Source organism: Corvus moneduloides, chromosome 22 (assembly GCF_009650955.1).
Source record: "Corvus moneduloides isolate bCorMon1 chromosome 22, bCorMon1.pri, whole genome shotgun sequence".
In the NCBI taxonomy this organism is placed as follows: domain Eukaryota; kingdom Metazoa; phylum Chordata; class Aves; order Passeriformes; family Corvidae; genus Corvus; species Corvus moneduloides.
Window position 1 is genome coordinate 2,077,616 of NC_045497.1, and position 21,581 is coordinate 2,099,196.

Consider the following 21,581-nt stretch of genomic DNA (forward strand, 5'->3'; position numbering starts at 1 on the left):
TTTCCTGCCCTTGCAGGCAACGGGCAGGAGAGGCCCAGGCTCCTCTCTGGAGGCAGCTTGCATCCAGAATTTTAGTGAATTTTAGTGAAACATTTTAATATTAATATTTAAATTTAATATTTAATATTTTTTTTTTAATTTAGTGAAATATTTTATCTTCTTTTAAAGATCTTAGAGCTCCCCTGTTATCCCAACGAGCAGGAGCCAGGCAGGTGAAAATCTGGGACAGTGTCCTGTGATGTCACAGAACTCAGAGGTTAGGACAGCTCTCCCACTCCACCCCCCAGCCTTGTTTGCACCTCCTCCTGTCACCCCCCTGCCCCAAACCGGGGAGCTGCTGCTCTGTGGTGCCCCAGCTGTGCCCCAGGGGGAATCACTGGCTTCAAAGGGTTGGAAAAACCACTCAGATGCAAAAAACATGCAAAAAACTATTTTACTGACAAACAGCAAAGGACGGGCTTAGTTCCAGGAGCTGAACTGGTTCTCTATTATACAAACATCTTATTGAAAGGGAAGGAATGGCTGAAATACACTCACTCGTTGACCCAAATAAAATCACAGTGTGCTTTTTCTATTGCCTCCCCCACCCCAAGCTCTCTGCACCTTCAGCTGCTCCCCGGAGCCTCAGCACAGGCTGCCACCCCTCTGGCCACTGGAGAGCACAAGCCCTGGGTGACATCTGCCTGTGCAAGTGTATTTAGTAAAAAAATTAGCCATTATTGCTTTTCAACCACAGTAGAGATTATCCTGTGATTAGACTCGGAGCAGAGTTTAATCTCTCTCTCTGGTAGTCTGTGCTGTGCCTCTCCCTGCCTGCTGCATGCAGAAGTGGTTTGGGTGCAGGAAAAAAAAGAAAAGAGGGATTAACGATCAGGGAAAACAGCACTCCAAGCTCTGTCCTGGTGTTTCACAAGTGAAAAACCTCCCTGCAGTGAGTGCAGGGCTTCCTCTGCCTCGGTGGGAGCTGGGACTGAGCCACCCCGGGGTCAGCCCTGCTGGGAATGCCGAGAGGTGAAACTGCAAAAGAAACGAGCGCAAATGGCTGGAGGTGCCAAAGGAGGGCCGGGCTCCATGCAGGGGACACGTGGGGACACGCAGAGCTCTGAACACCCGGAGCAGGACCCCCACAGCCCAGCCAGGCCGAGCGGCTCCTCCTGACTCTGCCACATCTTCCCACTCCTCTGCTTCCCTCTCCTCTGCCCCACCTGCAGGGAAGGCACAGGCCTGGCTCTTTTTGTTTGAGTCTTTTATTTCCTTCAGGAAGTTCACTTGCTGCTCCTTGTCCTCCTGGCCACCCCAGGGAGCTGGGCTGAGGGGACTTTTCACTTTCACCCCATCCCAGGGTGGAAGCAGCAGTCCTGTGTCCCTGCCCAACAGATAATTCCCTGCTCTCCGTCCCACTGCTGCTCACTGAAACCCAGAACTGTCCCACCGGTGCATCCAGGCTGGAAAATGATGGCTCCAAGTGTCTCTATTTGTACCACATGCTCTAATCATGGAAGAACTTCTGCTCTTCCACATCCAGAGGTGCTCTGGGAGGTTCTGTTGGCTGTTTTTACCCTCCAAGCCCCCTGAATGCAGAAGAAGCTTCATCACCTCTGTGATGACCCAAACCTCTTCATCAATGCCGGGCTGGATGTTCAACAGTGCTGGGAGGTGAGATCTGAAGTGACACTGAGCTCCCTGTGCCCCTCAGCTCCTGCCAGCCTCTCCCTCCAGCACAGGTGAGCATCACCCTCCCTTCTCACCACGTGCAGGATGTTCAAGTAGAACCCCCCATGTTTCATTTCGTGCTTCTGGTCCATCACTGGACACCTCTTAAAGAGCCTGCTCCCATTTCTTTGCACTCTCCCTACAGGGATTGATCCTTCCCCAGCATGATCAGTCCCAGCTTTCCCAGTTCCCTCAAAGGAGAGATGCTCCAGTGCCTTCATCACCTCAGTGGCTGTTTTCAACACCCCTTTTTAGCAGGGATTCTTCTTCCCCCAGCTGAAAATGCAACCAGAAAATGAGGTAGAACAGCAGTGAGAGTAACTAAACCCACCCCAGCGTGCTGTGAGTGCCTGGGACACCATCCCAGGCTCTCTCCTGGGCTTCTTATGGATGAGGTGGTGCCAGATGGGCCAGCTGAGGTGTCCCTGGCTGGCTCAGCAGTGAGAGGGCACAGTGGATGGATGCATGGATGGGATACAGGAGACATCTTCCCAAACTGTTCCTCAAAGAGGAAGGGCCCTTCTCACTGTTTGTTGTTTATATTGGCCAGGGGTTTATTCAGCAGAGCCAGAACTGAGGATGGGATTTGAGTTTAAAAAAGAGCTACTGGGTGAGGCAATGGATTTCTGCTTTCCACACCTCTCCTTCCCAACCATTCCCCGTGCAGGCGGCCAGGCCAGGGCTCCTCACACCAAAACCACAGGAGAACGTTCCCAGAGGGGCTCCTCACACCAAAACCACAGGAGAACCTTCCCAGAGGGGCTCCTCACACCAAAACCACAGGAGAACATTCCCAGAGGGGCTCCTCACACCAAAACCACAGGAGAACATTCCCAGACAGGCTCCTCACACCAAAACCACAGGAGAACATTCCCAGACAGGCTCCTCACACCAAAACCACAGGAGAACCTTCCCAGAAGGGCTCCTCACACCAGGAACACAGGAGAACGTTCCCAGAGGGGCTCCTCACACCAAAGCCACAGGAGAACGTTCCCAGAGGGGCTCCTCACACCAAAGCCACAGGAGAACATTCCCAGAGGGGCTCCTCACACCAAAGCCACAGGAGAACGTTCCCAGAGAGGCTCCTCACACCAAAACCACAGGAGAACATTCCCAGAGGGGCTCCTCACACCAAAACCACAGGAGAACATTCCCAGAGGGGCTCCTCACACCAAAACCACAGGAGAACTTCCCAGAGGGGCTCCTCACACCAAAACCACAGGAGAACGTTCCCAGAGGGGCTCCTCACACCAAAGCCACAGGAGAACGTTCCCAGAGGGGCTCCTCACACCAAAGCCACAGGAGAACATTCCCAGAGGGGCTCCTCACACCAAAACCACAGGAGAACATTCCCAGCACCAATCCCAGCTCTGGAGAACCAGCACATGGAGTTTTGAGCTGTGTCTTTGCTCCAAAAATACCCCACAAGATCCCCCCCAGCACCAGAGCCTGCAGCCTCCCCCGGAGCATCTGGCGGGCGAGCGCTGAGACGGGGCCCACACTTCCCACTCCGCTGTCCTGCACTTCCCACACTTCTCATCCCTGTTTTCCCTTCCCCAGGCTCTGCCCAGCTCCTTGCCCAGCCCTGACCTTGCTGTGCCCACTCCCTGCTGCCAAATTTGCTCCCAACTCAGCCCTCTTTGCCTGGGGTTGTTGCTGGGTTCGGGTGTTGTTGTTATTGGGGTTGGGGGTTTTTTTGGTGTGTTATTTTTTTTTGGGGTGTGTACGGAGACTGGATCAGAGGCAAGAGAACAGCAAACGAGTCAACACGAGCACAGCGGGGACAATTCGACGAGGAGAAAACACCCCCACGAGCGGAGAGAAACAAAACAAACACATGCACAGAGCGATGGGGCGGCGGCAGAGCGGCCCCGCTGCGACACGGGGACAAGGGACAGGGCTGGCAGGGCTCAGCCTGGAGCAGCATCGGCTCAGGAGCTGGGGCAGGGACAGGAGGGATGGTGGCAGCAGGGGAGAAGGGGCTGCCGGGTGATGCTGGCTCGGCGACACCCCAAAAAACAGCTGTAATACCCCAAATACAGCTGTAACACCCCAAATACAGCTGTAATATCCCAAATACAGCTGCAACACACCAAGTACAGCTGTAATACCCCAAAACCCACTGCAACACTCCAAAAAACAGCTGTAATACCCCAAAACCCACTGCAACACTCAAAAAAACAGCTGTAATACCCCAAAACCAGCTGCAACACACCAAAATCAGCTGTAATACCCCCAAACCAGCTGCAACACCCCAAAACCAGCTGCAATACCCCAAAACCAGCTGCAATACCCCAAAACCAGCTGCAACACACCAAAATCAGCTGTAATACCCCCAAACCAGCTGCAACACCCCAAAACCAGCTGTAATACCCCAAAACCAGCTGCAACACCCCAGAACCAGCTGCAACACACCAAATACAGCTGTAATACCCCAAACCAGCTGCAACACTCCAAAAACCAGCTGTAATACCCCAAAACCAGCTGCAACACCCCAGAACCAGCTGCAACACACCAAATACAGCTGTAATACCCCAAATACAGCTGTAACACCCCAAAAACAGCTGCAACACTCCAAAAAACAGCTGTAATACTCCAAAACCAGCTGCAACACACCAAAATAAGCTGTAATACCTCAAACCCCACTGCAATACCCCTAAACCGGCTGTAACACCCCAAAACCCACTGCAATACCCCAAAACTGGCTGTAACAGCCCCAAAACAGCTGTAACACCCCAAAACCAGCTGCCTCCTTCACTTCTGCTTTCCCGTTGGCAGCTCGTTCCCCAAAGAGGAGACAGGGCAGACCTGAGGCTCTCAGGAAAAACTCTCCTGGTTTTGGTGTCCCTGCCCAGGAGTTTGAAACCATCCCAGATGTGCTGGGTCAGGATTCCCACCCTGCACGGGGAGGAATTCTGGCCCTCGTTCATTCAGGATGAGGAGCGTTTCCCCAGGATTAATCCCGCTGGTTTAGTGTGTGCTGGGACGACCCTGCTCAACAAAACCTGCCTGCTTTCCCTGGATTACAGACCAGTGAGTTACTCCCAGTAAATTTAACTGCACTGAGAGCATTTCTTGGTTTATTTTTTTGCCTAAGTGTGAGCAAGAGAGAGCTGCAGATTTTTTAAAACTCTGGTTTTAAACAGCAGGAATATTTACTGTGTAGATTTTTTTTTTCTCCCCCTTTCTTCCAGAGCCTCAAATTCTTATAAAATTTTGCTGTGGATCAGACAGATCAAACTTAAGGGGTGTGAGACATTCACCCTTTCCAGTTGTTCCATTTTTAATGATATTTCAACCAAGGTCAGCTGCTAGAGCAGGGCAGAGCCAGGCTTTACATTCAGTCTGAGTTTAGGTCACTGCCTTAAGTCTCTCTCGCGAGAGGCTGCAAGTGGAAAAATTACTTTTAAAGTGCTTTTTTTCTCCCCCCATAACCAATCCCAGGGACTCGATATTTGTCCTTATCACGATGGAATTTCCTCCCCTACAAAATGCTGTCCCCCCTGAGGACTTGTTGATAACACAGTCCCTGCTCTTCCCTGCCAGGAGGCTGCAAGGGAAAGGAGCTGCTCAAGGAAAAGTTGTTCCTTAGATCCTAAGGAATTTCAGACATCACAGCCAGGAATGACAGACAGCCAAACAGACACAAGAATGGACCAGGCAGTTGTTTAGGTCCAGAAAGAACCTGGGGCTCCAAGACAAGAGGCACTAGGGAATAGCAAAGGTGGGGATGGCAGAGAAATGGGAATGTTTGGGTAGTTTGGGGGCTTGTAATTAACTGAACTGGGCATAAGAAATAGAAAAAAAAACCCAAGACACAGAAGCTGGAGCAGGGAGGGAAGGGCAGGAGTCGTGGTGTCCTTTTCCCTGCCATCAAACAGCAGGAGGCCACTCAGAGTGTCAAGGAATCCGTGGAAGAAAGGAGAGGTTCTGGCAATTCTCCCCATCCTTCAGTTCTGGGTGTTTTCCCCATTTCAGCCAAACCCACTCAGTACAAAACGATGGATGAAGGGGGAATGGGGGCTCAGGGCTGTCACATTCCTGGGGAGAGCATCTCCCTCCTCCTTCCTCCCTCCCAGTAAATCCTCCCTCTCCCCACCCTGGCTGTGCTGCCCAGCACATCCCACAGCCTGGGCTCCCCTGCTGCTGCTGCCTTCAGGAGAACAGGACCAGAGCAGGGACCAGACACCACCACTGTGGGCTTTCCAGCACCTTCAGACCCCTCTGCCTGGGAGTAAAGGAGGTCTCTGGAGGGGGAGGTTCCTTTCAGAGCCTCGAAATCCACACCAGGGGAAGCAAAGGCAAAACCACATCGGAGCATCCTCACCCTTTGACTCAGCCTTGGGGACATTTGGGATGTTTGGAGAGGAGTTTGGCTTCAGGCCCAAGTCTCTGTGTGTCCCTCAAGCCAAGCCCCACAGGCAAGGGGGGGTGTTTGATGTGCAGGAGCAGTGAGGCTGTTCAGGGCCCCCTCACTGCGCTGTCAGTGGTTTTGGGGTGTTTTAACCAGGACCTCGGGCTCACCCCACAAGAAAAGGGGCAGAGCAGCTCCTTTCCTCCCAGGCAAGGGGTGGGGGGTGTTTATGAGCAGAGGGACAAGTCAGATCTGACACATCCCACCCTCCTCCAGTGAAGGACAGCAGCCCTGCCACCAAAAGTGCCACCACACCAGCGGCACCAGCCCGGGCTGAGCCCTCACAGCCCCATCCCCCTGGCTCTGAGATTGGGTTGCTTAAGGCAGGTTTTCAGTGGACAGCACTGCAAACAACAAACCCCTTACACATCCCCAGCACTTCCTTCCCCTGCAGCAACTCCCCAGAACGTGAACCAAAGCAAAACCAAAAGGGACACTGTGCCTTCCCCCCGCCCCCGCTGGCAGCAGTCCCCAGCCAAACCTGTGCCCAGCCCAGCCATTCTAGGCACGGGAGGGGCAGAGCAGGGCAAAACCCAGCCAGAGGACCAAAGAAACGGGGGACTGGAGCTCTTGGATGAGACACTCTGCATCTTCTTCGTGCTGTCCCACCTCCATCCCCTCGGCCAACATTCCTGGATGTGCAGGACAGCTGAAAAGGGGGGGGGGGGGGGCGTTGAAAGTATAATGCAAATCTCTTTTTTCTCTCTCTCTCTCTCTCTTTTTGGGTTTTTTGTTGTTGTCGTTGTTGTTTGTCTGCTTTTTTTTTTTTTTTTTTTTTTTTTTACATATATAAACGAGTCTGACAATAAAATGTGGAACACAGTGCAATGTCTTGGCTGCGTAGCATCCAGGACTGGCTTAGTTGTGCATCGTGGCGCGTCCACCCATGGACACCCGGGCTGGATTCCGTAAAATCCTGTCCTCAGCTGGCTTGGGAGCAAACCAGAGGCTGTTCCCCTGGAGGAAGAGCGAAGTCCTGTGTGTTTTAAAAGCTGGCTGCAGTCCCTGGAGGGGAGGGTGTCCCTCAGAGGTGCCGGGGGCTGGGGTGCCCGTTGTGGTACAGCTTCTGTTTGATGTGCACCATGTTCCCGGTGGCCTCCTCGTACTGCCGGTGGTGACGTTTCCTGAACTCCTTCAAGTTACAAAATTTCGGAATCCAAGACCAGGAATTGTCTGGAAGGCAGGGAGGAGAGGGAAGGTGAGGGGTTGCAGGGAGAGGTGAGGGTGCTGTCCCAAGGCACAGCCACCCCTGAGCTCCCTTCAGGGCTGCACAGGGACAGGCTGTGGCACCAGTGCCACCCTCTGCCCCCAACACCTGGCCAGGGTCATTTTTTACCCATTAGCTCATCCCTCAGCCCAGGAACCTTTCCCTGCAGCAGCATTTCAGCTGCCACCCACTCCCATGAAAATTTTGCCTGATTCCACCCAGAAATACACAGAGCCCAACTCCTCAAAGGGCAACTGGGAAGTCCCAGAGAAGCACAGATGGCCCAAGGACGAGCTGCTGTGCTGGGAGTGGGTTGGACTCGATGGTCTTTGAGGTCTTTTCCATCCCAAACAAGTCTCTGAGTCCACGGCTGTGAGGTGCTGGCGACTGCCCTGACCAGCCCTGCAGCTACTAGGGAGCTGCTGTCTGAGTTCCTAGGGAATATTTGCTATTCTGAGGAACCTCTCCCATCAGGAAGGAGCTCCAGGTTATTGTAACAGGCCATGGTTGGAGCTGATCAGGCCCCAGTGTGACACTGAGTCACTGCTGAGTGGTGCTCGTGCACTCCTCGCCCTGTACCAGCACAGAATTTGTGTTTCCCCTGCCCCTGGCTCCATTTCTTTCCTCAGAAGGGAATTTTCACTTTGTTCAACAAAGAAACAAATTCCTTTCTGCTTGCTGCCTTTAAAATTACTCATTTGCATCGTTGATTCTGAATAAATAGGAAATATTTAGGTTCACTGCACTGTTGGCCAAGCCTTTTATAAAAGCCTTAAAATAGGCAAACACCAGGAGGGGGGAAAAAATGAAACAGAAGAGATCAATTAGTTGAAATACTAAATTAATTACTAAAAATAAAAGCCTCCATTCACAAGGGGTAGGCTGGGTGGTGATCCCAGCTCTGGAGAACACCTCACCACAAGGAGAGCCCCTGCCAGCCCTGCTGCCTCCAGCAGCTCTGATCTCTGATGAGAATCAGGAGTCACAGCCCCAAAACTGGCTCTCAGAACCTGAGATCTCACTGGAAAATCAGCCCCTGCTTGGGAAACAGCAGCAGCAGCGGAGCCCCGGGAGAGTCCTGACTCAGAAACTGCTGCTGGGGATTTGGGAAGACTGATGGGAAATTAATATCGTTTTTTATCTGAGTTTTTAGAAAGAGAGAGTCCACTTCCCTAATTAGAATTTCTGATAGGCCTGCAGATAAATCTTCCTCTCGCTCGCTTCTCCTTCTCCTCTGAGTTGTGATTTAACAGCACCATCAGCCAGGAGCTGGAGAGATGGAGATTTGTAGGCACATTCTGAGGGAATTTCGAGTCATTCTCTAATTTAATCGTTTTCCTGTCATCTTTTTCTCCTCCAAATATTAAAATCCACGGGATGCCCCTGCTGAGGGAGGAACATGGGGCAGAGAGAGCCTCTGAAGGAGCATCTTTGGGTGCTCCTCAGGGTGTTAATTCAGGATTTTAACTGCTCCAAAGCCTGACTGTTCTGCCCAATCCTTTCCCCCGTGGGGCTGATGGCACAACTGAACAAAACATCTCCCCATCTGGACAGCTGTGAGGGTGGGAAACCTCAGCTGACACCACGCAGATGTCTGTCACTGTCACCACAATGTCACAGCTTTACACAACCAACACCAGCCTGCTCTCCCAGCAGCACTAGGGAAAAGAAAAAAAATCCAGATTTTTCTGGGGAATTTTGGTCCAGCCCGAAGATGTTCTGCCCACAGAATTCCCACACCAACACCCCTGCTCGGGTCAGGGAATCGTGGAACATCCCGAGCTGGGAGCGACCCGCGAGCACCATCGAGCTCCTGGCATCAATAGGGCCGGGATATGCCTGGCCAGGTTTGTGCCACATCCACGTGGGATAAAGCATCAGGCTGGCCTTTTCCAGCTCCCAAGGAGAGGGCAGGGACTGAGGGAAGAGGAGGAAGAGGAGGAGGAGGAGGAGCAGCACTTACCATACCGTCGGCTGGTCCTCCAGGCCCGCACGGCGTAGTGGAGAACCCCGTCCATCCACACCAGGAACCAGCTTATACAAAAGCCCAGCAAAAGTCCCAGCATCAGATCAATCTCCTGCTTGGTTACATTGTCAGTCACAAAGTAATTCTCCGAGGAGTCCACCACTGACTGGTCCCCGTCGTAAGGGATGACATAATGGACATGATGCCTGGAGCAGGGGCAGAAACAGGGGCGAAAAAATCAGTGGAGATTTTTCTTTCACCTTTCCTCCCCGTTCCTCCCACCATCCCCAGGAAGAGAAGGGCTGTCCTGCCTTTTTGTGCTGCTGTCAGCACAGAGGGAGGGAGCAAAGCACAAAACCCCACGGCTGGAACTGATGTCACATTCCTGACACGGCTCCCTGTGCCCCGGCTCATCATCTACAACACAGGAGAGGAGATCAAGGATGGCACGAGGCCACCCCCGGGATGCAGAGGGCACATGTTGGAGGCAGAGGCCACCAGAGCAGCTGTGTAGCCCTGAAAGTGCCACCACCACCATCCCCTGGAGGAGGGACAACTGTCCTGTTGCTGCCCTGCCCTGGGCTCCGCAGATGTCCCCACAGAGGATCTGCTGCTCTGTGTCCCCTCTCCCTCAGTGAAAAGAGGCTCGTGTCCCTCACACATCAGGGCAGAGCATGTTTACAGCCACAGAGGAGGCACAGGAAGGAATTCCTCCTGCAGCCTCTCGCTCCTGGAAAAGTCCCACGAGCTCCAAGACCACCTCAGCTACTCCTGCTCCTCGATCTGGGGGCTTCCTCCAGGACCAGGCAGCAATTCCTGCCTGGAGCAGACAGCCAGAATCCTTCCCAGCACTGGAGCTGCTGGCAAAGCTCCCCCAGGTCCCTGAACACCTCCAGGGGTAAAGGAGCAGCTCTCCCAGCTCCGAAGCTTCCCAAGGCTCCCAGGGCTTGGAGAGGCTGCCCCGTGCCAGGAGGGGGATTGGGCTCGTTTGTGCCATGAGGTGATGGAGACCAAGCCTGGGATGAAGCTGAAAAACCCAGGTTCACCTGGGGAAAAGCAGGAAAATGGCAGGGATGGGGTGAGGGAGTTGTAGAGTAGGAAAAAAACCAGGCAGGGCTGTGGGGGCTGCACGGGAGGGGATGAGCAGTGACAGGTCCCTGGGAGCTGTGAGGGGTGGGAGGATCCCGGAGGATGGGGGATGCAGGAGGCAGAGCTCTGCTCTGGAGCTCTGCACCTGCTTCGAGCAGCTCTTCACCTTCCCAGGAGAGCCGAGGCTGCCCAGCCTCGCTCAGCCGGGCACTGACCACACCCCAGGAGTGACCACACGCCCAGCCAGGTGAGGTCCAGCCCCGCGTGCCTTCCACCACCACAATCCTGGCATCGCCAGTGCCCCCAGTCCAGGAGCACGGGGCTGTCCCAGCGCTGCCCAGTGTCCCCAGCATCCCGTCCCTCCTCGCCCAGGCGCTGCTCCCACTCGCCGAGCAGAGGAGGCATCGCTGAGGCCTCTGAATATTCATGAGGTGCAGGTTGCTCGATAATCACGCCTGAGAAACGTCCAAATATTTACACAAACAAACCTCCACTCAAAGGAACCTTCTGAAAACAGCCCTAATCTCAGCGCTGCCTTAATGGGGGCCACCTGCACCACAGGCACCGGGGGTGCTGGCACAGGGCTGGCAAGGGCTCCGGGGTGGCAACCAGACCCTCCAGTCCCCATTTCCATCCAGCAAAAGGGAGCAGGCTGGGAAGGGACGGGAGATGGCAGCTCTGATGGCTGAGGGCAGCCCTGCTCCTGCCTCCTCGTGCTGCATGGTTTGGAACAGAGATTTTCCCTCTTTTGGCACTGGAAAATCCGGGGGCAGAGGCTGCGTGAGGGAGGGCTCCCCAAAAGGAACGGGAGGGTTCCCATCAATGCAGCCAAGCACTTCCCATGTCCCATGCTTCCCAAATCCCCGCAAACCCACATCTCCCATGTCCCATGCTTCCCAAATCCCTGCAAACGCGTATCTCCCACATCCCATTCTTCCCAAATTCCTGCTGATGCCTGAAGTGCAAACCCACATCTGCCATGCTCCATCTTTCCCAAATCCCTGCACACACACACCTCCCATGTGCCACGATTCCCCAAATCTTTCCCAAATCCCTGCACACACACATCTCCCATGTCCCACGACACAGGGACACCTGGCCGGGCCCCAATTCCCTCCCTTTTGCTTTCTGCAGCACAGGCACAGCCTAAAGGCTGAATCCACAAAGTCTGGACTCCTTGGAGCTTCCTGGGCAGGGCCTGGCTGTGTCTCCTCTGCGTGGCCGTGTCACAAGCCCTGTGTGTCACCTGTGCTGTGTCACCTGTGCTGTGTCACCTGAACCCCCCCCAGCACTAACACAGCCATCCCTGAGGCTCAGGGAACCCAAACTCCCCCCCCCCACACACCCCCAGGACAGGTTCCTAGGAGCGAGCACAGAGCTCTGGGGTGGTTTTCACCAGAAGAGGAAGGTCCTGGAGCTCACCCCTGCCTCTGCTCAGGGATGTCACACACAGACCAACACCACCAGTGCTGCCCCAACATGGGCACAGGGCTCCTCACCCCTCACAGGGGGTGTTCCTCCCACCCTGCTCCCCTTCAGCCCTCGTTCCCTGCTCGCCAGGCACCAAGGAAGGGACACGGTCACCTCCTGCCTGCCTCGTCCGTGTCGGTGCAGGCTGACTCTGCACTCTGCAGTGGGATCTCCTCCAGCTCTCCCTTTGCTGAGCAGCACCTCAGGGCAGCTCTGAGGGCCTGGCTCTCCTCTGGGGTCACCAGCTCCCTTTCCCTGTGCAGGGGACTGTCCCCAAAGCCCGTGGCTCCAGGCCAGGCTCAGAGCTGGAGTCCCTGCCGCTCCACGGGAGGCCAAATTCAACAGAGGGTAAGACCTCTGCCCTGCCTGGATTAGGAAACTCCATTACCCACAATTAGAAACCAAAGTTTGGATCCCAGGTGCGAATTTCCTTAAAAGAGAAGCCTCCTGTCACTAAAGCTCCCCAGGAAAACACCTGAGGCTCTGCAGCCCTCCAGCTTTTGGGAACCCCGAGTCACCAGAATAATTCCATACAGAGGAGATCCCAGAGCTGCATTCCCACTTTGTGGAGTTTTCTGGAAGGAGTTTAGCAAAGCCCAGGGAAGATGAATTTTTCCTGCTGCTGCAACAGTTGGGAGAGCTGGGCTGCAGGGAATTTTATCCTTCCCTTGCCTTCACAGAGATGGGGACGAGAGCAGGGACAGAGCCCCACAAGTTTTCTGCTGCTGCTGAAGCCCTGGGGGATGTTCCAGGAGGGAATCAGACCCCGTCCCATCAGCACAGCATGTTATTAATAGTGCACAGAGGACCAGGGTCCCACCTCGTGCCCGGGGGATTGGAAACTGGAACATGCCCAGATCCGGAGGGGGAACGTGTCAGCTCTGAGCTGAGCAGGGGGTGGGCGCAGGAAACCCCCACCAGCTCCTCCAGGGCACTGCCAGGGCAGGGCAGGCAGGGTCTGGCTCCTCAGAACACAACCCTGCCATAGCCCAGCAGCCAGGGCTCACTTCACCAACCAAAACCCTCGTGAGAGGGACAAAACCCTCCCTCAGAGCCAAAATCCTCCCTCAGAGCCAAAACCCCCCCTCAGGGACAAAACCCTCCCTCAGAGCCAAAAACCTCCCTCAGAGCCAAAACCCCCCCTCAGGGACAAAACCCCCCCTCAGAGACAAAACCCCCCCTCAGAGCCAAAACCCCCCCTCAGGGACAAAACCCCCCCTCAGGGACAAAACCCTCTTCAGCCTGGCATCACCTCAGCCCCTGCTCAGGGGTGGGTGTGAGGTCTCTGGGGACCACGGCCCTGTGAGAGAGGTGTCACATGAGGCCCTCACCAGCCAAACCCGTGTTCTGTCCGTGTTTATTTACAAGAAAAGGACGCACCAAATGATTCCTGAGGGCCAATTCCTGGGCAGTGCCAGCTAGTGCTGGGTTAACCCCGTGCCACCTCCCCTCTGTGCCCACCCTCAGGGGATCCCGGGATATCCCGAGCCGTGCCCAGCCTGGCTGTGCTGTGCCGCTGTTGGGGTGGTCATGACACACCCGGACAGTGCCTCTTTCAAGGGCCAAAAAGCCATTTATTAAACAAAGCAGCCTCTTTTATACACCTTTTGTGTGTTATCATTCCTGTTACAGATTCATTGGCTGCTAAACTGCTACAACAGACTCCTTGGCTATTACTAACCACAACGTGCTACCACCACCTATGGCATAAGCATTCTGAATTCAAGGTGCTGTTTTCTCCTTCTATTGTTTAACTTTCATGCTTCTGTTGTTACTACATTCTCACAGGTAAAAACTAATTGCTTTTCTTCTCACTGACTTTCCTCACAGCCCTTCTCTAGCCAAAGTAACAGGCCTGAGCCACAATTTTACAAAGGCAACAAGGCCTTTGTTTTGTAAGGTTTTACTTCAAATGCCACAGTGCTGGAGCTTCCACAGGGAGCACAAGCAAAGGTGGGGACAGAAATTCCAGCACACCTCGGGCCACAAACTCCTGGGCAGCAGAAGGGGACAGGCTGGATGTGCTGTCACCCGGCTCAGGTGACACAGGCAGCTCGCTCTGTGTGTCCGCACACGCGTGCCCGAGCTGGAGCATCCTTGTCCCCATTCCCAGCCTGGGACAGAGAGGGACAAGCTCCTCTGCTGCTCCTGGGGCAGCGGCTCCGCTGCCGGCTGCCCCCAGCGCTATTGTCCCTTGCGGTGACCTTGTGTGAGCGCGGCTGCTGCAGCCACAGCCCGGCTCGGGAGCCGCTGGAAAAGCCACGGATCTGCTTCGAGCGCACAGAGCCCGGCGCTGCCTCTCCGCTCCCCTCACCCCCCGCTCCGATGGGGACGGGGACAGGGATGGGGACAGGGACGTGCCGATGCTCCGGCTCAGCCCGGCTCCCTCCCGGGCAGGTGACAGTGGCAGCCACGTCACATCTCCCGGGCTCACGCTGCAGCTGCCACATCCTGGCTGGACCAGCCCCTTCCCCACCGCCAGCTGCAGCAGGATTTGGGGGAATTTTGCCTTATCCAGCCCCCAGGCAGGAGCCCCACAGGGCTGCAGGGAGGCAGAGCCTCCTGCCCTGCATCCCTGCCTGACCTTGCAGCCGTTCCTCAGCATCCCGAGCAGCCCAGACCTCGCAGAGCCGTTCCCAGCAAGGCCAGGCTGCACACCAGGGTGGTGGCACCGCCGAAAACATCTCCCCGGTGCTGGTCCTGGTGGAAACATCGCCCTGGCACAGCTGCCAGGAGCCCAGGGAAGTGCTGGTGCTCCCCAGCACCAGGCAAAGAGCGCTCCCAGCACGTCCACAGAGGGTCTGGGGACAGAGAGGTTTCCAGAGCGGCTGGGAAAGGTGGAAAGAGAGGAAAAACGTCCCTCGTGTCCCTCCTGCCAGCAGTGCCACCCTCCCCAGTGATCCCAGCACCAGGGCAGGGCCTGCAGCCTCCTCACACATTCCCGTGCCCAGCCCAGGGCATGGCAGGGTCCCCACGCTCTCTTCCCAGGACAGGTCCCTTCCCTCCCGGATCAGAGCCCGGGGAGGGCAGGGCTGGAGCATCCCTTGGGCAGGAAGAGCTGACCCGAGGCTGGCTGGGCCCCAGCTCTGCTGCAGGGTGCTGGCACCCAGGTGAGGCTGACCCTCCTCCTGGCCCTTCCCAGCCCTGCTCACGGGAGAGACAATTCCTGGGAGGGAAAGGCTCAGCCAAGGTCGCCCAGAAGGTCAGTGGCAAGGAGGACACACGCCAGAGCTCTGGAGGTCCCTGTTCTCTCCAGACCAGGAACCTGCGAGCCCCCCAGGCTGTTCTGGCAGATCCTTGCTCCGTTCAGGTGTCATCTGCTCCCTCCAGCTCACCCTGCCTCCTCCACGGACACCCTTTGGTGTTTTTCCTTTGCATGACATCACCCAGCTCCTGATCTGCTGCCAGCTCTCTGCTTCCAGAGAGGACCCTTTGCTGGCTGGGACGGAGAGGCTCAGACGAGGGCAGTGCTGCACCTCTGCAGTCCTGCACAGCCCTGCCCTGCCCTCCCCGGGGACAGCCACGGCCCGAGCAGGGATTTGGGCAGGGCCCAGCACAGGGATTTGGGCAGCCTGGACGCCTCCACACGCCGAGGATGGAGAGTGCCAAGCGGGACCGTGGCTGTCACCCCTCCGTGCTGCAGCCTGGAGGCAGATGTGACACAGGAACAGTCCCTGTCATGCCCAGCCCGTCTGTGCAGGCTCAGCTCCAGGTGCCAGGGCCAGCCCTGTCTCTCTGCTGACATTCTCACTCCAGCTCCCCTTCCCAGGCAGTGCCAGGAGAGTTTTCCCAGCTGTGGATGCATTCCCATGGCCCGGGGGGTGCTGGCAGCTCTGCCCTCCTTGGCTCTGCTGCTGTGGAGTGGGAAAGTCCAGCCCAGGCTGATGGTGACACCTCACCTGCAGGGAGGAGGACATCAGCCACCCCTCAGAGCCCAGAGGAACGTCCAGCTCGGCCACCAGGGCAGGGACACTCCGTGGCAAAGGCACCGCCCAGCCCAGGCTCACTCAGACTGAAATCAGAGGCTCAGAGCCACTTAAAAAACTGCAAATACGGACCAGCCAGGGCCAGGGCAGCGTGAGCAGCTCCAGGCAGCCCAGCTCCCCCCAGCCCAGGGCTCCAGGCCCTGCAGCCACCCAAACTCTGCACAGCACAGGTGTCACAGCTCCCATCTGACACCACGGACTCAAAAAGCACCTCCCAGGCCCTCTTGCCCCAACAAATTGCTCCTGGCATAAAATGACAAGCAACAGCTTCAGCCCCAATGGCCCTGATCCCACAGGGAAGGGTGAGGGTGGGGATCAGCATCCAGCAGCACCTGGAGGTGGGGTTGGTTCCCTTCCCCAGTGTCTTGACCTTCCCCAGCCACTGCAAACGCAAAGAATGCTTAGGGACACGGCAAAACAATCGACAGCACTCCTTGCACTTGTCCTGCGACCTTCCTGCTGGGCCAGAGTCCCATGGAGGGGAGAACAGGCAGAGCCCAGGGACAGGCACAGCCCTGCCCACCAGGACAGACCCAGCCACAGCCTCCATGAGCCTGAGGAGCTCTTTGGGGTGGCAGCTGGAGCAGCCAGCCCTGCTGGCCATGCCCCTGGGGGACTCCAGTGGCCCCAGAGCCCTCAGAATGTGGGCAGAGCCTGGGCACGGCTCGTGCTGCTGCCTGCCAGCCTCCCCAGAGACCAACACCGGGTCCCAGCCAGAGCAGAAAGTGGGGACAGGAACAAGGGAGTCCCAAACTGGAGCTGGAAACAGCCAGGGCCCATCCCACTGCCAGGGGAGTGGGGATCCAGGCTGAGGGTGCTCTGAGGACAGAGCCCAGAGCCCCCCATGCCCTGGCACACCTGGCCTCAGCTGGCACCTGGGACACAGAGCCAGCCCTCCCTGCCCACAGCCACCACCTCTGGAACAGCTCCCAGGCCCTCACAGGGACACGAGCTCAGGGCAGATTGCAGCTCCTCCTGGAGAGCCCATCCTGCTGTGCCCAAGGCCAGGTACTCACGTCCAGCCTGGGTGCCTGGACATGGTGGACAATTCCTGGGGAAGGGCTCCACTCTGACGCCCTGAGGAAGGAGACAACCAGAACGGGAGAGTGGGAAGGAAAACATTTCTGAATGAGTTATTGGGTCTGACTGACACTGCGACCCAGGCTGGGGCAGGAGGGAGATCATTAATTGCAGCAGCTCAGCCCACTGCACATCAATCTTCATTCATTCCAATTCCTCCTTCCCTTCCATTTCTGCAACATTTACTTCTTTTCCCCATTCCTCCCTGCAACACACTGAACTGCAGCCAGCTCCCTCCTCCAAGGACTCCCTTTGGTTACTGGCAAATTAAGTTCTTCATCAAGCCCTGGTAGCAGTGCTGACAACAGGCTCCAGGACACAGCCCTGCCTGGGAGAGCTCCCTGCCCCAAGGGCCGAGCTCTTGGACAGCTGACAGGAGGGACAAGGCACGTCCAGCCTGTAAATCAGAGGGCTCCAAATGCTGCCATCGGGGCAGTAGCTCAGAGCAAACCTCAGCACGAGGCCACCCCAGGTCCCGCAGCGCAGGGAGGGTTTGTGAAGTCTCCTCGTCAGGCAGGAGCAGAGGCTCGTGGGCTGTTTCTGCTGGCAAGAGCCACTGCTCCCACATACCTGAGGCTAGAGATAAACTTTGCTTTTTGCCTCCTCTCACATCCGCGCTCGGCAGTTTGGAAGCTGGTTCGTGCACTTTCGAAGAAGTGACCCGGTGATGTCTGTGGAGAGCGCCACGGGCGATTTATCTGCCTCAACACACACAGAGGGAGAGCAGAGAGGGGTGCCCCTGCCACCTCCTCAGCCGTGGGCAGAGGGGACACTCTGCCAAGCCACCTGTGAGAGCTGTCACTCCTCAGCCACTCCAAACGTTACAGTCCATTACCAGCAGCCCATTTTCACCACCACTGAACCAAGCAGCGATGAGCAAAAAGAACAACTGGTGGAAGAAGCAGAGGAAAAGTCCTAAACTAAGAGAAAACATCAAAAAGGCTCAAAAAAACCCCAACAAAACAACCAAAAAAAAGCTAAGAAAAAGCAAATCCTTGCCAAAAACAAGTCGAAGACACTGTGGATATTTTTTGCCCACAGTCTTTCAAATTGACCTTAAGAGGGAGACACCCAAGGAGCTGAGTGTGCTGCCACATCCCCCAGGCCTGGCTGCTCTTGGCCCCGGAGGTGCTGCCGGTGCCTTCTCTGCTGTTCTGTCACAGGAGGCTGAGGAGGAACCGTGGGGAGGAAGGCCCCGATCACCTTTGGGGCGCGAGGCAGCGTGGAAGGGCAAAGCAGCCTCTCTTCACTAAGCCAAGCACATCCCAGCTCCAGCTCAGCTCCCACTCCAGGGACACCAGGGGGATGTGATGCCTGGGAGACAGGATGCAGCTGGCTCCAGAGGCAGCTCCAAGAGGAGTAAAGCTCAAACCTAAACGCTGGATGTGACAAGGGAGGGCTCTCCCAGCGTGTCCTTTATCTGGCACAGCCTCGCGCTGCTTTCCTCCCCCACAGACAAGAAACTCTCCCGCAGGCAGTGAGTAACCAGGCACAGGAGGGGAGCGAGGCCTCCGGGAGCGCAGGATAAGGAGCACCAACAGCAGTCCCACAGAGAAGGGGGAAATTCACCTCCCCAGAACTCAGCCCTGGGCCTGAACGGATTCCAGAGCAGCCAGATCACAGTTTCAAGCTGAGCACTTCAGCAATTACACACAGGAGAGATGTTGTTTAGGAGAATTCAGCATTCCCAAGAGCTACGGAGGGAGGCAGGTATTTGTCCAGTCATAAACTTGTGCACCACTCCTGGCACAGCATCCACCCCAAAAGCACAGCCCGGCCTCCTCAGTGTGCTGTGTCCAGCAGCATCACAACTCCCAGGAGGAAAAGCCACAGGGAATTAAGATCTGATCAAAGATTGCAAAGCCTCAAAGTGACTCTGTCCTAGACAGCCACATCCTGGCCTGGACAGGGATCCTCTCATTTCTCCAAACCCTGTTCCATTTATAAGCCACACAACCACCAGCTGCAACACCCAGACCACAAACAGGCTGGGGAACATCACTGCCCAACTGACAACAAAGGCAAAATGACAGACGTTTGAATCAAAGTTACTCACTCTCCCAGGGCTCCCGAATGCCTATCCACAAACATGGAAAATGGACTTCCAAGCGCACAGAAAACTCTTCTTCCGGGAAAAAAACCACCGACCCCCACCCCCCCTCAGCCCGGCTCCTGTTCATGCAGGAGCTGCTGAGGAAGGTGAGGCACAGCCAGAATGCAAAGATGGTAGCCCAGCCAGCAGCTCCCTGTCGCTGGTCACCACCTCCCCGGGGAGACAAGGTGGGAAGGGGCTGGGGGGCAGGGGAGGGAGAGGCTCTGCAGGTAACTCACCTTCCACAGTTGCAGTGACAAACTCGGTCCTCCCCTCTCAGATGCGGTAGGATGTAATTGTGAAATCTGTCCAACAACGCATTCATGTCCATCAAGCAAGCTATTGCCTGTAAGAGCCCACAACCAAGGCATCTGGTCAACTCTGGATGATGGAATAAAACATTGACTCCAGTTTGATTGCCAGAGACTGAAGCAGTCATCAAGAAAAGAATCTTTGGTGTTCAGTGGGGCACACACACGCGCGCACACACACACACAGAGGTGCACAGGCTGAGGGACAGTGCGGGGGGGAAGGTGGAAGGGGTGGGGAGGGGAGGGGGGGGGTTGGGGGACGACGATGGAGGGGAGGGAGATAAGCAAAATCTCTTACCATAACGATAGAGGCGCCCAGGATCATGAAAATCATGGTGTTTGCATTCATGGACATCAATAGGGAATGGCCAGCGGTCGGGTCCGTGCGCCCCCAGCCCGCGGAGGGCGAGCGGCGGCCGCGCTATTCCGCAGAGCCGAGCGCGGGGCGCATCGCGCTCGCTGCCCGCACGCTGCGGTGCGGCGGGGGGCGGCGGGGCGGCGGGGCGCCCCCCGCGCACACACACGCACTCCCCCGTGCCGGGGATGCCGCGGGCTCCCGCGCCCTGCCCGCTTTATTTTTTTATTTTTCTAGGACGAATGTGACAGGAAAAAAAAAAAAAATAAATAAATTAAAAATCAAAAAAAAAAAAAAAAATTTAAGGAAAATAAGATACTCAAAATTCGACCCCCGCCGCTGGCCCCGGGCTCCCCCCGGCCGCGGTCGCGGCGGGTGTGCGGCTCCGGGAGCGGGCACACGCCGGTACAAGCACAGCCTTCATGCAGCAACTGGGAAGCGAGGCAGCCAAACCCGGGGTGGGGGGGTGGGGGGGAGGCTGGGGGAGGAGGAGGCAGGCTGCAAAAAAATCACCCACTCCGGGGGAGCCTCATCGCATCCTCTCCCCCGACCCTCCCCAAAATCATCCCCGCTGCCGAGCGCTGCCAAATAAAAATCGGAAATTAAAAAAAAAAAAACAAACAAAAAAACCCCCCAGCCCTCAAATCACCGCGCCCACCCTCAATCTCCCCCAAAATGAGCCCCACGAACCCTCCCGGCTCGGGGCTGCGCCGTCCCCGCCGCTCGCTCCGCGCCGGCAGCCCCCGGCCCAGCCCCTCCCGGGCGCGGGTGGCTCCGCGCCGCCGGCCGGCCCCGCTCGGGGGAGGGATGCGGGATGCAGGGGAGGGATGCGGGATGCAGCGGGGGGGAAGATGCGCCCAGGCAGCGCCGGCCGCCCCCTCCCCAGCCCGGGCATTTACCTACGTGGGGAGGCGCTGCTCCGGGAGCGGCTCATGGCGAGCGGCGGCAGCTCTGCGGGCCGGCCCTGCGGGGCTCCCCCCGCCCCGCAGCCGCACGCGGAGCCCCGGCAGCGGCGCTTGGCCGCGTTTCCAGTGCCACACGCCATCCTCACCCCGCCCTTCCTCCGCCCGGGGTCGGCCCCGGCCCCTCTCGCCGCCCGCGGGCTCGGCCCCGCCGGGACCCCCCGCCCTCCCTCCGCCCGGGGGTACGGGCACGGCCGGGGGTGCGAGCCCCGGGCTCCGCCGCGCCCCCGCGCTTCCCTCGGCGCCTCCTTCCGCCGGCTCTGCCCGCACGGACCGCGCCGGCCCTTGCAGGGGTCCCGGCCCCGCGCCCCCCGCCCGCGGGAGGCACCCAAAGGGCACCCAAGGGAGGCAGAGGATGCCCGGCTCTCCTTGGAGCGGGGAGCAAATCCCAGCTCTGCTGCAAATCCTCCCCGCACTTGGTCCCCCGGGAAAGGCTGGGGTGGTGCAGAGAGACCCCGTCACTTCTGTGGCACAGAGAACTTTGTCCCATCCACCAAACCCTAAGGCCAAGGAAAGGGTCGTGCTTCAGGATCTCCACGGCTTTGTCTCACTGTGGTATTGGTCAGTCCAACTCAGGCCACGTTTACGAGCTGCTGGGAAAATGAAAAGAAAACAAGTGACCAGCCGATAAGTTTCTGCTTGTTTGGTTGTTGTTCCTTTTACAGCAAACGAGGCGAGGTGGAGGAAGCGATTCCATCCACCACGTGGGAAATGCGTGGCAGCTGAGCTTGATGTCCTGCAGTGCCTTCCCCTCCCGGTCCTCAGCCTTGCTCAGGGTGAGTTTCTCCTCGCTAGAACCCAGGTGTTCGTTTTCTCGGGCTTCTCAGGGTCGCCAAAGCAGAGTTTGCTGGTGCTGGGTTTTGCATTTTTGAGTATTTGTTTTCCTTCTGCTCCTCAGGCCACAATCAGCCTTCTTACGTAATGACTTGTGTTATA

At 56.9% G+C, this 21,581-nt stretch overlaps 2 protein-coding genes across 6 annotated transcripts; both read right to left on the reverse strand.

The window, feature by feature from the left end:
• Positions 1 to 419: 419 nt before the first annotated feature.
• Positions 420 to 6,857, reverse strand: LOC116454747. The gene is made up of 2 exons (XM_032131689.1): positions 4,456 to 6,857; positions 420 to 4,395 (listed from the first exon to the last, which is right to left on the reverse strand). The coding sequence occupies exons 1-2, from the start codon at positions 4,641 to 4,643 to the stop codon at positions 3,645 to 3,647; spliced, it is 939 nt and encodes a 312-aa protein (XP_031987580.1). The 5' UTR covers positions 4,644 to 6,857; the 3' UTR covers positions 420 to 3,644.
• Positions 6,858 to 6,884: 27 nt separating this feature from the next.
• Positions 6,885 to 20,880, reverse strand: TMEM240 (transmembrane protein 240). Of its 5 annotated transcripts, XM_032131692.1 has the most exons (5): positions 20,583 to 20,690; positions 19,627 to 19,916; positions 19,257 to 19,363; positions 9,298 to 9,506; positions 6,885 to 7,300 (listed from the first exon to the last, which is right to left on the reverse strand). In XM_032131692.1, the coding sequence occupies exons 2-5, from the start codon at positions 19,681 to 19,683 to the stop codon at positions 7,152 to 7,154; spliced, it is 522 nt and encodes a 173-aa protein (XP_031987583.1). In that variant the 5' UTR covers positions 19,684 to 19,916; positions 20,583 to 20,690; the 3' UTR covers positions 6,885 to 7,151. The 5 variants fall into 5 exon arrangements, with proteins under 5 accessions (XP_031987583.1, XP_031987585.1, XP_031987582.1 ...); XM_032131694.1 differs by lacking the exon at positions 19,627 to 19,916 and having other exon boundaries at positions 20,583 to 20,880; XM_032131691.1 differs by lacking the exon at positions 20,583 to 20,690 and having other exon boundaries at positions 19,627 to 20,159.
• Positions 20,881 to 21,581: the final 701 nt, after the last annotated feature.

Coding starts and splice junctions, on each gene's coding strand:
- LOC116454747 (XM_032131689.1), bottom strand. CDS start 4,643: ATGAACGAGGGCCAGAATTCCTCCCCGTGCAGGGTGGGAATCCTGACC. Junction 4,396..4,455: donor AGAAGTGAAGGAGGCAGCTG/GTTTTGGGGTGT, acceptor GTATTGCAGTGG/GTTTTGGGGTGTTACAGCCG.
- TMEM240 (XM_032131690.1), bottom strand. CDS start 19,456: ATGACTGCTTCAGTCTCTGGCAATCAAACTGGAGTCAATGTTTTATTC. Junction 9,507..19,256: donor TGTCACTGCAACTGTGGAAG/GTGAGTTACCTG, acceptor CCCCTGCTCCAG/GCATCATGTCCATTATGTCA. Junction 7,301..9,297: donor GAGGACCAGCCGACGGTATG/GTAAGTGCTGCT, acceptor CCTGCCTTCCAG/ACAATTCCTGGTCTTGGATT.